The 12,350-nt window shown below is 42.5% G+C and overlaps 1 protein-coding gene across 1 annotated transcript; it reads right to left on the minus strand.

Moving 5' to 3' along the window:
• Positions 1-1,601: 1,601 nt before the first annotated feature.
• guca1aa (guanylate cyclase activator 1Aa) lies at positions 1,602-11,643 on the minus strand. Its single transcript, XM_078234735.1, has 4 exons — positions 9,561-11,643; positions 6,063-6,212; positions 3,330-3,420; positions 1,602-1,884 (listed from the first exon to the last, which is right to left on the minus strand). The coding sequence occupies exons 1-4, from the start codon at positions 9,756-9,758 to the stop codon at positions 1,757-1,759; spliced, it is 567 nt and encodes a 188-aa protein (XP_078090861.1). The 5' UTR covers positions 9,759-11,643; the 3' UTR covers positions 1,602-1,756.
• Between the last annotated feature and the right edge of the window lie 707 nt (positions 11,644-12,350).

A 12,350-nucleotide genomic window follows, 5' to 3' on the forward strand; every position in this document is an offset into this window, starting at 1 on the left:
TGTCCATAATGATGGCTGCATCAATGTCTGGCTCAAAATGAGACCTTTAATATCAGCAAGTTTTGCTGTAGATTGTTAAGCACTTTGTCATTTTAGTTCAGTACAGCACTTGCTATCTTTCAGGTTTTCTCAGGGTAGTTTTATTCCCTTCCACAGTTAGTTAATTCCTTGCTTTTCACCAGCCCATGGTTTAAATACCACATGTGAATCTACAAATACTACAGTGGGTCTATCAACAGCTGAAAGGGTACAGATAGGACAGGGGTTCATAGAGACCGTTCATTGAAATTTCCTCTTGGATTCTCCTAATTGACCATGACAATTTTTATTGATATATAAAGTAGGCAACGCTGCATAGCAGGATGCCTGGTAGATGTCCTTCCTCTAAATGCTCCAACAGCACATAAACTGAGGGAGTCAATCACATAAACGGAGGAATTTGGTCACATAGTCATCAAGTAACAAACTGGGGACTGAGTAAACTTAGCTAATTTTTATACAAACTGAATGCCATAAGAAACCCCCACTGATGATTTTGAGAAGTGTGTAAAATTCCTTGATTACAGAGCCCCAAAAACATTTCCATGTTTTTTAAATCCTGATTTCCTTCCAACATGGCTTGAAGTACAGGGTGCAGTTACACAGCAGGCAATGAGCATTACTTTCCAGAAAGAAGTTTCACCAGGTTAAAGTCCAACAGATTTATTTGGTATCATGTGCTTTCGGAGCACTGCTCCTGATGAAGCCAAATAAACCTGTTGGACTTTAACCTGGTGTTGTGAGACTTCTTACTGGGTCCACCCCAATCCAACACCAGCATCACCACATCATTGCTTTGCACAATACCTAAGAGTTCAACTACCAATATGTACACAAACCTGAATGTGTCAATTTGTGGATTAATTGACATTCAGTAAATGTTGCTAAATTCATCCACTCTATCAGAATGGATTAAAAACAATTGAATTTACATAAATTTTTCATAAAATAAATCCTGTACAATAAATCCCTCAGTTTACAGGGATAAGTGTGCATGTGTGTAGCAGAAGGACCCTTCCCTCACTCTCTGAACTGGAGTGTGTCTAACTTTACAGGTGGTGCTGCTGTATCGTCACGTTAGCCAATAAGGGGATAACAGTTTTACAAACACAGAAGTGATTAGTACAGGACAGTGTTAGGTTGAGGCATGATATAGCCACCTATTTCAAGATTATTGTAATTGTTCAACTGCTCTGACTGAGCTCCAGTTCCACAATGTCCTCTTATCCATTATCCTTACTGATGATCAAGGATGGAGGCCCTGCTTCTAACTGTCATGTGCTACCAAATAAACCTGTTGGACCTGGTTGTGCTACCAAATAAACCTGTTGAACTTTAACCTGGTGTTGTGAGACTTCTTACTGTGTTTACCCCAGTCCAACGCTGGCATCTCCACATCTAGCTGTCAACCAGCAGATCCATAACTCCAAACAAGGGCATCCTGCAAGATGCCTTCCTCAATGTTTGTGTCACAAAGGAAACTGTATTCAGGTGCTTTTTTCCAGATGGAGGTTGTACATTAGGGTAACAGGATGCTTTTCAATTCTGAAGAATACATCAGTGCTGGAGTAAGTGCTTTTTTATTCCAAGTCCAGTTGTGAATTTGAGTGAAATTCAAATGATACTGTGTGTGTGTTTTTCTTTCCCCTTGTGGCCAGATAAGAGTTAGTGGGTGATAATTTGGTGCTTGTCTGACATTCTGTCCGTTTCCTTCATTTTACACACTGTGTCTTCGGTTATGGATCATGGTAACAATGTGAGTGAGATCGAGACTATTCATCATCACATCACAAAACTCTTTGTCCTTCTTTGCACCTTCAACAAACTCTTCAAGAGAAAGTTCCCCTGCAAACAAAGCATAGCCAAAGGGAAAATAATTCAAAGTCTGCAGACAATGAGAAGTGTAGGCAAATTGGAAGGAAACAAAGACAAAATGAAGACTTCAACAACAACTTGTATTTATATAGTAGCTTTAATGAAATAAAGTTGCTTACAGGAAAACTATAAAGCAAAAATTTGGCACCAAACCACACAAGGTGATTTATACAGCAGATGACCAATAATTTGGTTAAAGAGGTTTTATAGGAATTTCTTCGTGCTAGAGAGATAGGAATTTGGTTTTGGGAAGGAATTCCAAAGTTTAGGGCCCAGCTAGCTGAAGGCCTGGCCACTAATAGTGAAGAAAGTAAAATTGGTTTACACATGCATATCGTTTGTCTTTCACAATCTCAAATTGTCCCAAAGCATTTTGAGCTAATGAAGTACTTTTGAATTACAGTTACTGTTGTAGAGTAGGAAACTCAGCAACCAGTTTGTGCATGACATGCTCCCAAAGAATTACCAGTTAATTTGGTGTTAATTGAGAGATGAAGTTTGGCCAGGACACTGGGGAGAAATCCTATGCTCTTTTTTGATATAGTGCATGGGATCTTTTCATGTTCCATCCAATAATATAGGGTGCTTTAAAATCCCATCCAAAAAACTGCACCTCTGCAGCACTTCTTCAGATTTGGCCAGGTTAATTCTTCAGAGTGGGGATTTGAACCCAGTCTTCTGAATCAAGGTGACAGTGCCACCACTAGGCAGCTGAAGGCACAGCCGTCAATAGTGGGATGAAGGGAGAGAGATGGCTCTGATTTCTTGGCTTGCTTAACTGTGAGCCGCATGGATCAACTATGATTCTTTACCTTCATGGGTTGGCTGATCTCAGCTGGACAGAGATAGAAGTGCTGGAATTGGTGTCGGCATCCTGGCTCCCATTCCTGATTGCTGTCTGGCCACAACAGCTAGAGAAATCTGTTACTGTCTGGTGAATAACAGGATTGGGCTCACTGCAATGTCTAGAGCAGTCATGTCACTGCTGCCTCACAGTGCCAGGGACTTGGGTTCGATTCCCAGCTTGGGTCACTGTGTGTGGAGTTTGTACGTTCTCCCTGTATCTGCGTTGATTTCCTCTGGGTGCTCCAGTTTCTTTCCACACTCTAAAGATGTGTGGTTAGGTTGATTGGCCATGCTCAATTGCCCCTTAGCACCAGGGGGTCAGCAGGGTAAATAAGTGGGGTTACGGGGATAGAACCTGGATGGGATTGTGGTCGGTGCAGACTCGATGAGCTGAACAGCCTCCTTCTGCATTGTAGGGATTCTATGATTTGTGCTCACATGTGAAAAGATGATATTTGGATGTAATTTACAATCAGTGCTTGTGGAACTTTACCCAAGCAATGAGTCCATGAACCGAGGAGAGGATCAGCTCTGAAAAGACTGAAAACTAAAAGGAAAAACCTACTCACCATCTCCATTGACATCAATATTGTCAAAGACTTGGTTTGTGAAATCCTCCACTGACATGTGATGTTCACAACCATTAATGGCACGGATAGCCTGGGAAACAAAATGGTGCAAATCAGTGATCCGCAGTGACAGCAGAAGCCAGAGATTGTAATTATTAAGAAAGACTTGAAAACAGAAAAGGCGAAGATGAGGAGGGATGGAAACGTGGCTAATTCAGGACATCAACAAAGGGTCTTAAGAGGTTAAATAGTAAAAGGTTGCTCCTACTAGTTAGAAGAGGGCACAGGCCATGGATCATCACTGGAAGAATGTAGGTTGGAGTTGGACTAAATGGTTTCACAGAGGTTGATTACAAGGTACTGAATACTGCAAATGCTATGGGCCCGGACAACATTCTGACGATAGTACAGAAGTCTTGTACTCCAGAACTTCCCATGTCCCAGCCAAGCTGTTCCAGTACACCTACAACACTGGCATCTACTCAGCAATATGGGCAATTGTCCGGGCACGTCCTATACATAGAAAACAGGACAAATTCAACCTGGCCAATTACTGCCCCATCAGACTACTTTTGATCATCAGCAAAGTGATTTAAGGGGTCATCAACAATGCTTAGCAATACCCTGTTCACTACTGTTCAGTTTGGCTTCCACCAGGATCACACAGCTCCTGACCTCATTAGAGCCTTGGTTTAAACATGGACAAAAGAGCAGAATACCCGAGGTGAGGTGAGAGTAACAGCCCTTGACATCAAGAGAGCATTGAGCCCTAGCAAAACTGGAGTCAATGGAAATCAGGAAAAACCCTCCGCTGTTTGGAGTCATTCCTAGCACAAAGGAAGTTGATTGCAGTTGTTGGAGGTCCTCAGTGTCCCTAGGCCCATCGGCTGCTGCTTCATCAATGTCCTTCTATCTATCCTAAGGTCAGAAGTGGGGATGTTCACTGCACAAATTTCAGCACCACTCCTCAGATACTGAAGCATTCATGTCCGTATTCAGCAAGACCTGAACAACATGCCGATTTGGACTGATAAGTGACAAGTAACATTTGTGCCATACTATTCTAGATTAGGAGCACTTCCTTGATAATTCACACGAGTGCCAGGCAACAACCATCTCCAACATGAGAGAATTTAACCATGTACTCTTGACATTCAATGGAATTGCCATCACTGAGTTTCCACTATTAATATCCTGGGACTTACCATTGACCAGAAATTGAACTGGACTAGCCATATAAATACTGTGGCTACAAGAGCAGGTCAGAAGTTGGGTATTCTGCAAAAAGTAACTCACCTTGTGACTCTCCAAGACCTGTCCACCATCTATAAGGCACAAGTCAGGAGTGTGATGGAATACTCTCCACTTGCCTGGATGAGTGCAGCCCCAACAACACTTAAGAAGCTCAACATCATCTAGGGAAAATCAGCCCACTTGATCAGCACTCCCTACAACACATTCACTCCCTTCACCACCGACAAACAGTGGCAGTACAAGATGCACTGCAGAAACTCACCAAGACTTTTTTGACAGCACCTTTCAAACCCACAACTTCTACTACCTAGAAGAACAAGGATAGCAGATGCATGTGAACACCATTACCTGCAAGTTCCCCTCCAAGCCAACACCATCCTGACTTGGAAAGATATCGCTGTTCCTTCACAGTCACTGGGTCAAAATCTTGGAATTCCCTACCTAACTACAAATGTACTTACACCACATGGATTGCAGTGGTTCAAGAAGGCAACTCACCATCATCTTTTCAATGACAATTAGGGATGGACAATAAATGCTGGCCTGGCCAGCGAAGCCCACATCCTGTGAATGAATAAACAAAAGTTTTTTTTTTCCCCAAGCACAATCTCTGATTTTATGTAGGTAAATGTGGCAGCCTTTCTGCACCAATAATCTCAAATAGCCAGATGGCTGAGGGAAGGTTACTGGCCAGGACACAGAGATCTCCCCGTTTCACTTCCAATAATGCCATGGGATCTTTAGCATCCATCTGATCAGAGACAAAAGGCCTCAGTTTTAATATGTAAAGAGCACCCTAACAATAGCAGTCCTGACAACTATGCATTCCCGGAGAGCAGCATTAGAATGTCCACCTAGATTATGAGTTCATGTCCATGAATGCGGTTTAAACCTGAAATCTTCTGACTGAGAGAGGGAGAATACTATCAACTGAGACATGTTGATACAAAATCACATTCTCCTACCCCATGGAATAAAAATGTTTCTCCCAATCTCCACTGTCACTTGTTAATTTTATCAACTCATTTAGCTCTGAGCTCAGTCCCACAAACAGAGCCTGAAGGAGACAAGGTAATCTGAATAAGAATTGGTAAATCTAATAGGAAAATAAAGAATATTTTCTTTATTCAGTGAGTGGTTAGAATTTGGAACCCACTACCACATCAAGTGGTTGAGGCAAACAGTTCAGATACTTTCAAAAGGAAGCTAGACAAGTATATGAGAGCAAAGTGAACAGAACGATATGTTGAAAGAGTGAGATGAGGCCGATAGAATGAGAAGAGACTCTTGTGGAGTGCACACTTCAACACAGATTCACTGGGCCCAATGGCCTGTTTCTATTATGTATAATCTATGTAATCCACTTGTTGGTTCACACCATAGATACAGGAGTCAGCCATTCTCACTGCCTCCTGCAACCTGAATTAAAAAATATGTTCACTTGTGAAAATCTTCCTGGAAATGCCAGTGATTTCTTACCTTAATTATGTTGAGCAGCTCATGCCTGTCAATGCAGCCATTGCCATCTACATCATAGAGCTTGAAGTACCAGCGGAGTTTCTGTTCCATTTTACCTCGGAGGACTAAGCTAAGGGCAGCCACATACTCCATGAAGTCAATGTATCCATCCTGCGACCAGCAAACAGAAAGTCATCAGGCATGCAGCCCTAAGTTTCCCAACAGTAATCTAGCAAAATTCGTTGTCTCTAGGAATGGGCCTTTGGTGATGTGGAGGTGTATCTCAGAGTCCCATGCCCCAAAAGATCCCAAGCATGCCAGTGTTCAATGTTTGGTGGGGGAAAGTGTTGATGGATGGGTGGAATTGCCAGGATTTCTCCCTCCCACAGTTAATACCCTATTTTTGGGCAGGCTGAGGCTTTGTCTCAAACACAAGGCCACTGAACTAAGCTGTGTAAAGCCAAGTCTTACCGTATCTGAATCCCAGCAGATTATCATGAAATCTTTACAGGACAGAAGGAGGCCATTTGGCCCTTCAAGTCTGCGCTGGCTTTCTGAAACAGCATTCTACCTAATCTCACACCCTGCTTTATCCCCTCAACCTTGCACATTATTATTTTTCAGATAGCAATCCAATTCCCTTTTGAATACCTCAATCGAACCTGCCTTCTTAAGAAATTTGTTCCAAACTCCAACCACCCTCTGGGTGAAAACATTTCTCCACACATCACTTCTACACTTTTTGTCTATTATTTTGAATCTGTGCCCTGTAGTTCTTGATGTTCTCTTGAGTGGAAATAGATTTTCACTATTTACCCAGTCCATATTCATCAGGATTTGGAATACCTCTATCAAGTCTCCTCTCAGCCTGCTTTTCTCCAAGGAAAACAGACCCAACCTCTCCATTCGATCCTCATAACTACAATTCGTTATCTGTGGAATAATTATTGTGAATTTCCTCTGTACTCTCTTCAATGCCTTCACATTCTTCCTTAAGAATGTACCCAGAACTAGTTGCAATACTCCAGGTGAGGCCTAACTATGTGGATGCTCCCTGAATTATAGGAGCTTCTTAATTCCACCTCTGGATAAGATTCCACAGTTATGCCTCACCTCTATACACCAAATTTGGAGGTCCATCTGCCCATCCATCCAACTGTATTTTATATCAGCACCTAATGTTTATTTTGTGTTTGCAACTGCACTTCACTCTGCAGAGTTGAATCTTACGGAATGACAAAGATCCTAGGATCAATGCATTATCTGTGTTGAGATATGCTTCAAGAATCCTCTGCTGGGAAAGGACATTCAGCTAGGCTCTTAGCGGGCCCAATCCTCTACCTGGTGCCCTGCATTGTAAACCATAACTCTTCATTTAGTGTTCTTTGACACTGCACTTGTTTCTCTACATTGTGGACTTTTCCCCTCACATGGATTTCTCAGCAAAATAAGGATAAGTGAAGTGAGATTGACACATAAATCTCCTTGGGGTCAGTTTCTGCTGAGGTGAAGCTATCTACACACTGTGATCCATGTGCATGTGGAAAAGTAAACTGGAAGACCTCTGTTCTGTGTATGGCCCAGATTATTGGTTAAGAGCTGTCTGCAACCTTGGTGTTATTCTTGACCCCTAGGTAAGTTTCCAACCATGTATCCATTTCATCACTACATCACCTATTTCTGCCTCCATTAAATTGCCCAACTTTGCTCCTGCCTCCACTCATCTGCTGCTGAAACCTTCATTTGTGCCTTTGTTATTTCTGAACCTGACTATTCCAACACACTTGTGGTTGGTCTTCCATATTCTACCTTTGGTAAACTTGAGGTCATCTGAAGCTCTGCTGTCGTGATCTTTCTCACACCAAGTCCTGTTCGCCTATCACCCCTGTGTTCACTGACCTACACTGGTTCCTGATCATGTAGTGCTTCGATTTAAAATTCTCGCTATTGTTTTCAAATCTGCCATGCCCTCGCCCCATCTCTGTAATCTCCTTGGGTCTCACAACCCTCTGAGAAACCTCATTCTGATCTCTTAAGCATCCCGGATTTTAATTGCTCTTCCATTGGTAAATGTGCCTTAGCTGCATAGGCCCGAAATTCTGGAGCTCTCTTCCTAAACCTCTTCCATTAGCTTTCTGCCTTTAAGTCACTCCTTAAAATTCTATCTCATAACCATGATTTTGAACATCTGGCTTAATACTGTCTTGCATGACTTGGGGCTGGACCCACATGCAGAAATTCTGTGTCCATTTCTGACAGATCCAGGGGGAAGGGGGTAGAGTGCGATTGTCACAGGTGAGGAACACAAACTCAGCAGGGCGATTTGAACTCAATGTTGACTTTAAACAGACCCCATTTTGGCTATTCCAAGGCTCTTAACCTACAGTGGGGAACTCACATATTTATGGAATAGATGTAAACGCTTTTGAAGGTTGGATAAAGTTTGTTTAAATATCATGATCTAAACTTTTTTAAATCCTCTGCTCATTAAACTTGAAAGAAAAACAGGCTTAAGCTGTCAGTGAGAATTAGAAACAGCATCTGTTGGACTGCTTTGATTGACAGGCCACCCGGTGTATGTTAGAAAAATAAATCACCACCTGTTCCAGTTTCAAAAGAGATCTTTGTTGACATTTCCCAATGGCTGTTATTATGTAATTATTGCTTGGCTGAGTTTCAAAAGCTAAAATCCTCTTAGTGGGGGATTCTGAGTTTAGAATTTGTTTTCAGTTTAAAGATGCTATCAAGGATTTTTGATGTAGCTCCTGAACAGAAGTTTGATTTTCATAACAGATTAACTGCTTGAGGAGTTGTAAAAGCTTCAAATGGGTGAGAGGCATGCGCTGACATGGAAGTGGCATGATGGAATGAGGGGGCGTGAGGGTGGGGTGGGTGGTGTGAGGAATGAGGGTGAGGGAGCCCAGCAGCATCTAAAAGAACTGGAATGAAGTCCCAGATAACTGAGTCTTCTAACCGGCCCACCTTGGCACCACCCATCTCCAGGGATCGTCAGACCTGACTCTGATCCACCCCGTCTCCCTGGAGTGAAAATTGCATCTTATGGAGCTCTTTAAACTGAGGCAGGTCCGCTTGGTTGGGAAATTTCAGAACTTGAGCTACCTGTTTTGGTAGTGAAAATCTGGCCTAATCTGGTCTAATTTTGCTTTGTAGAATTCCTTTGAAGTGCATTGGGACATTTTATGTTGTTAAAGATGTTATATAAATATAAGTTGTTGTTGCACTCCATAAATAGTTCTGAGAGCAATTCTGAAATATGTTGGCTGTAAGACGAATGCAGAGACATTAACAATCTCTAGTGGTAAAGTGTATTTGCACTCTGACAAATCAGAGCAGTATTCTCTATGGTGGGTGTCCAATCTGTGCAGTTACTCACTTCACCTCTCTCCGTCATCCATCTCATATCTCTGTTACCGACCCCATTCCACCTCGTCCCATGACCCACCACTCGATACCTCTTTCTATTGGGTAAAGTTATTAAAACAATTTGATTTTCCTTACCTTATTCATGTCAAAAGTCTTAAACATCTGTTCAATGTAGGCATTGGCTTCTTGGTTCAACCCTCGAAGGCCAAAGAACTGTTTGAACTCATGCAGAGTTAGCTGTCCTGATGGGCACTCAGTCATGAACTTCTTGTACCAGTGGTGGAGCTCCACAGCCTGCAGGTCATCCACAGTGGTTCCTTGTGAGTTTCCCATTATAGCTGTAGCTCCAAAACTGAAGTTTTCCACGAGCACACTCTTGGAAATGTTGAGGTAAGTTTCCCTCACCTCTATGCTTCTCAGCTGATTTAAATGGGGGCTAAGCCCAGCTCTGGCCAATCAGCTGCTTTAATCCCCCTGATATGGATTTACGATCTCAAGATATTTATAAAAAGATACTATCTAACTGGGAGGCGGGCCTGGATTATCGCCACGGTACAGCCACTTCAGGACACACTGCAATCGTCACTAATCAGCTGCACTTACATGACGGCTCACTCTAACTTTTGTAAGCACTCTTTCTCGCTGGCATTCTTTTTGTCCCTTTCATCCCCTCTTCTTCTCAGATACTCAAGTCACACCCATGTCAATTGACATTCACTTTAAAAAGCAAACTCCTCAGATGTACTTTAGTTTTGAATATAAATACAGCTCCATGGGTTTAAGTGAGCGTGTGTGTTCTTTTTGGAATTATACACCAGAACTGGGTAAACCATCAGGGCAAACTTGATACTCCAGTAGTTGACCCAGGTGAATATGTAATATTCCAGCTTCTTTGGATGGTCGACCGCCCGGCTTATTAGGGATCTACTGGGGGAACACATCAGTCGGAGCAGATTCTGCTCATTTTGTTCCGAATAAGATTTCCAACCAACACTGAAACAATTAGGGTGACCCTCACTTGATAAGCGGCTGGAAGGCTTCATGAGAGCATTAGGATCTTTACAATCATAAATCTCACTTTTGCTCTTGCTTTGATGCTGGCGGTTTCTTTGCTCCTTTCCCTCAGTTTCCTCTTTTCCCCTTTGTGAGATGTGTGTTGTAAAATAGTTGTCCATAACTGTTCATACTTGAATACTATTAGGGGGTTAATTGAACAAAGGCAGCAATTGTTGGTTGGAGATGATATGCAATATGTGGCTTTGTAAATAAAAATCTGTAAGTGTATAAAGACTGTGGCCGAACTCTATCACCTCGCCTGCCATGGAATCGGAGCGGGCGAGGATCCGACAATGGAAATCTCCGTTGACCTTGGGTGGGAATTTCCGGTCTCGCCCAAGCGAGGCTGTAAAATCCCACCCAAAGTTCCAGTATTCTGTCCTTCAGTTAGTAGTGTAACAAGGAGAGATCTTTAACCAAGCTTTAGTAACTCCTAACATTTCATTTGTTGGCTGGGTGTCAGTTTCTAGTTGTACTGCTGTGAAGCACTTTGGGCAATTTTACAAGGTCAAAGGTGCTATAAAAACGTAAGTAGTTGCAGTTGGTAACACCAAACTCAATATACAAATAAGATAAAGGACAGAACGATACCATCTTTAAGTTAAAGTTTATTTATTAGTGTCACAAGTAGGTTTACATTAACATTGCAATGAAGTTACTGTGAAAATCCCCTAGTTGCCGCACTCCACCTGTTAGAGTCCACTGAGGAAAAATTTAGCATGGCCAATGCATCTTCACACATCATGCACATTTGCCCACCCCACAGCCAAAATTAACTTGGGTCAATTTTTAAAAATGTTTCTCTCTGACGCAGGAGAGCAATCAAGCAAAGGCCAGGGGATCACAGAGATTGATGACCAGTCCTCAGTGGCCCACATATGTTTGATGTGGAGATGTCGGCGTTGGACTGGGGTAAGCACAGTAAGAAGTTTAACAACACCAGGTTAAAGTCCAACAGGTTTATTTGGTAGCAAAAGCCACAAGCTTTCGGAGCGCTGCTCCTTCGTCAGGTGAGTGGGAATTACCTTTAAGACTTGATTAGCTGTAAGTATTCACATTCCAACCATTATTCTGTAAATTGAGTTTGTGTCTTTATATGCCCTGTTTGTGAACAGAATTCCCACTCACCTGACGAAGGAGCAGCGCTCTGAAAGCTTGTGGCTTTTGCTACCAAATAAACCTGTTGGACTTTAACCTGGTGTTGTTAAACTTCTTACCACATATGTTTACCAGAGAGGGAATAGATTGTTAGCATTTTCTGCCTTGATTCTGATTACCAAATACAGCTGAGGGGACACACAGATAACCAGTCTCTACCTGCAATCAATGCTACCTCGGAAAGTAGTCATTTGCAGGTAAGCATGAACTCGCTGGTGATGCTGTTATTGTAGATTCAGCACTGTGATGAATGACACACATTACAAACCTCTTAAACAAATATGTGTCTGGATTCTCCAGAGTTGTCCCCAAATCACACAGTAACCTTAGTGAAATCCCTGGAGAAAGGAAGCAGATGGCTAAAGTTGGCAGTCTGAGCTGTCATCCAGGGGTTCTGCTGATCATCTGCTGAACAATTAGCTGCCCCTTCTGGTAACTCTTCTCCATGGTCCATTTCTCCTCCCCCTCCCACACAGTAGCATCCTGAGATATTTCTGTACTGGTAAAGGTTCTGCACATGGGAAATTTGTCATTGTGAAAAATAAATGAGAGGAAAATTGGCACAAGGTCCACCGATCCCCTGCCATAACTGGAGATTCGGGGAACTCCACAATAAAGGCGGCCAAGTTTGCATTAGCAACATTTCTCCAGAGATTCCGTTGATCTTCGCCTGACCCTGCTGTTGGAAGCAGCTAAAAGGTTAACACTGCT

This window comes from Mustelus asterias, chromosome 19, assembly GCF_964213995.1.
Source record: "Mustelus asterias chromosome 19, sMusAst1.hap1.1, whole genome shotgun sequence".
Taxonomy (NCBI): Eukaryota; Metazoa; Chordata; class Chondrichthyes; order Carcharhiniformes; family Triakidae; genus Mustelus; species Mustelus asterias.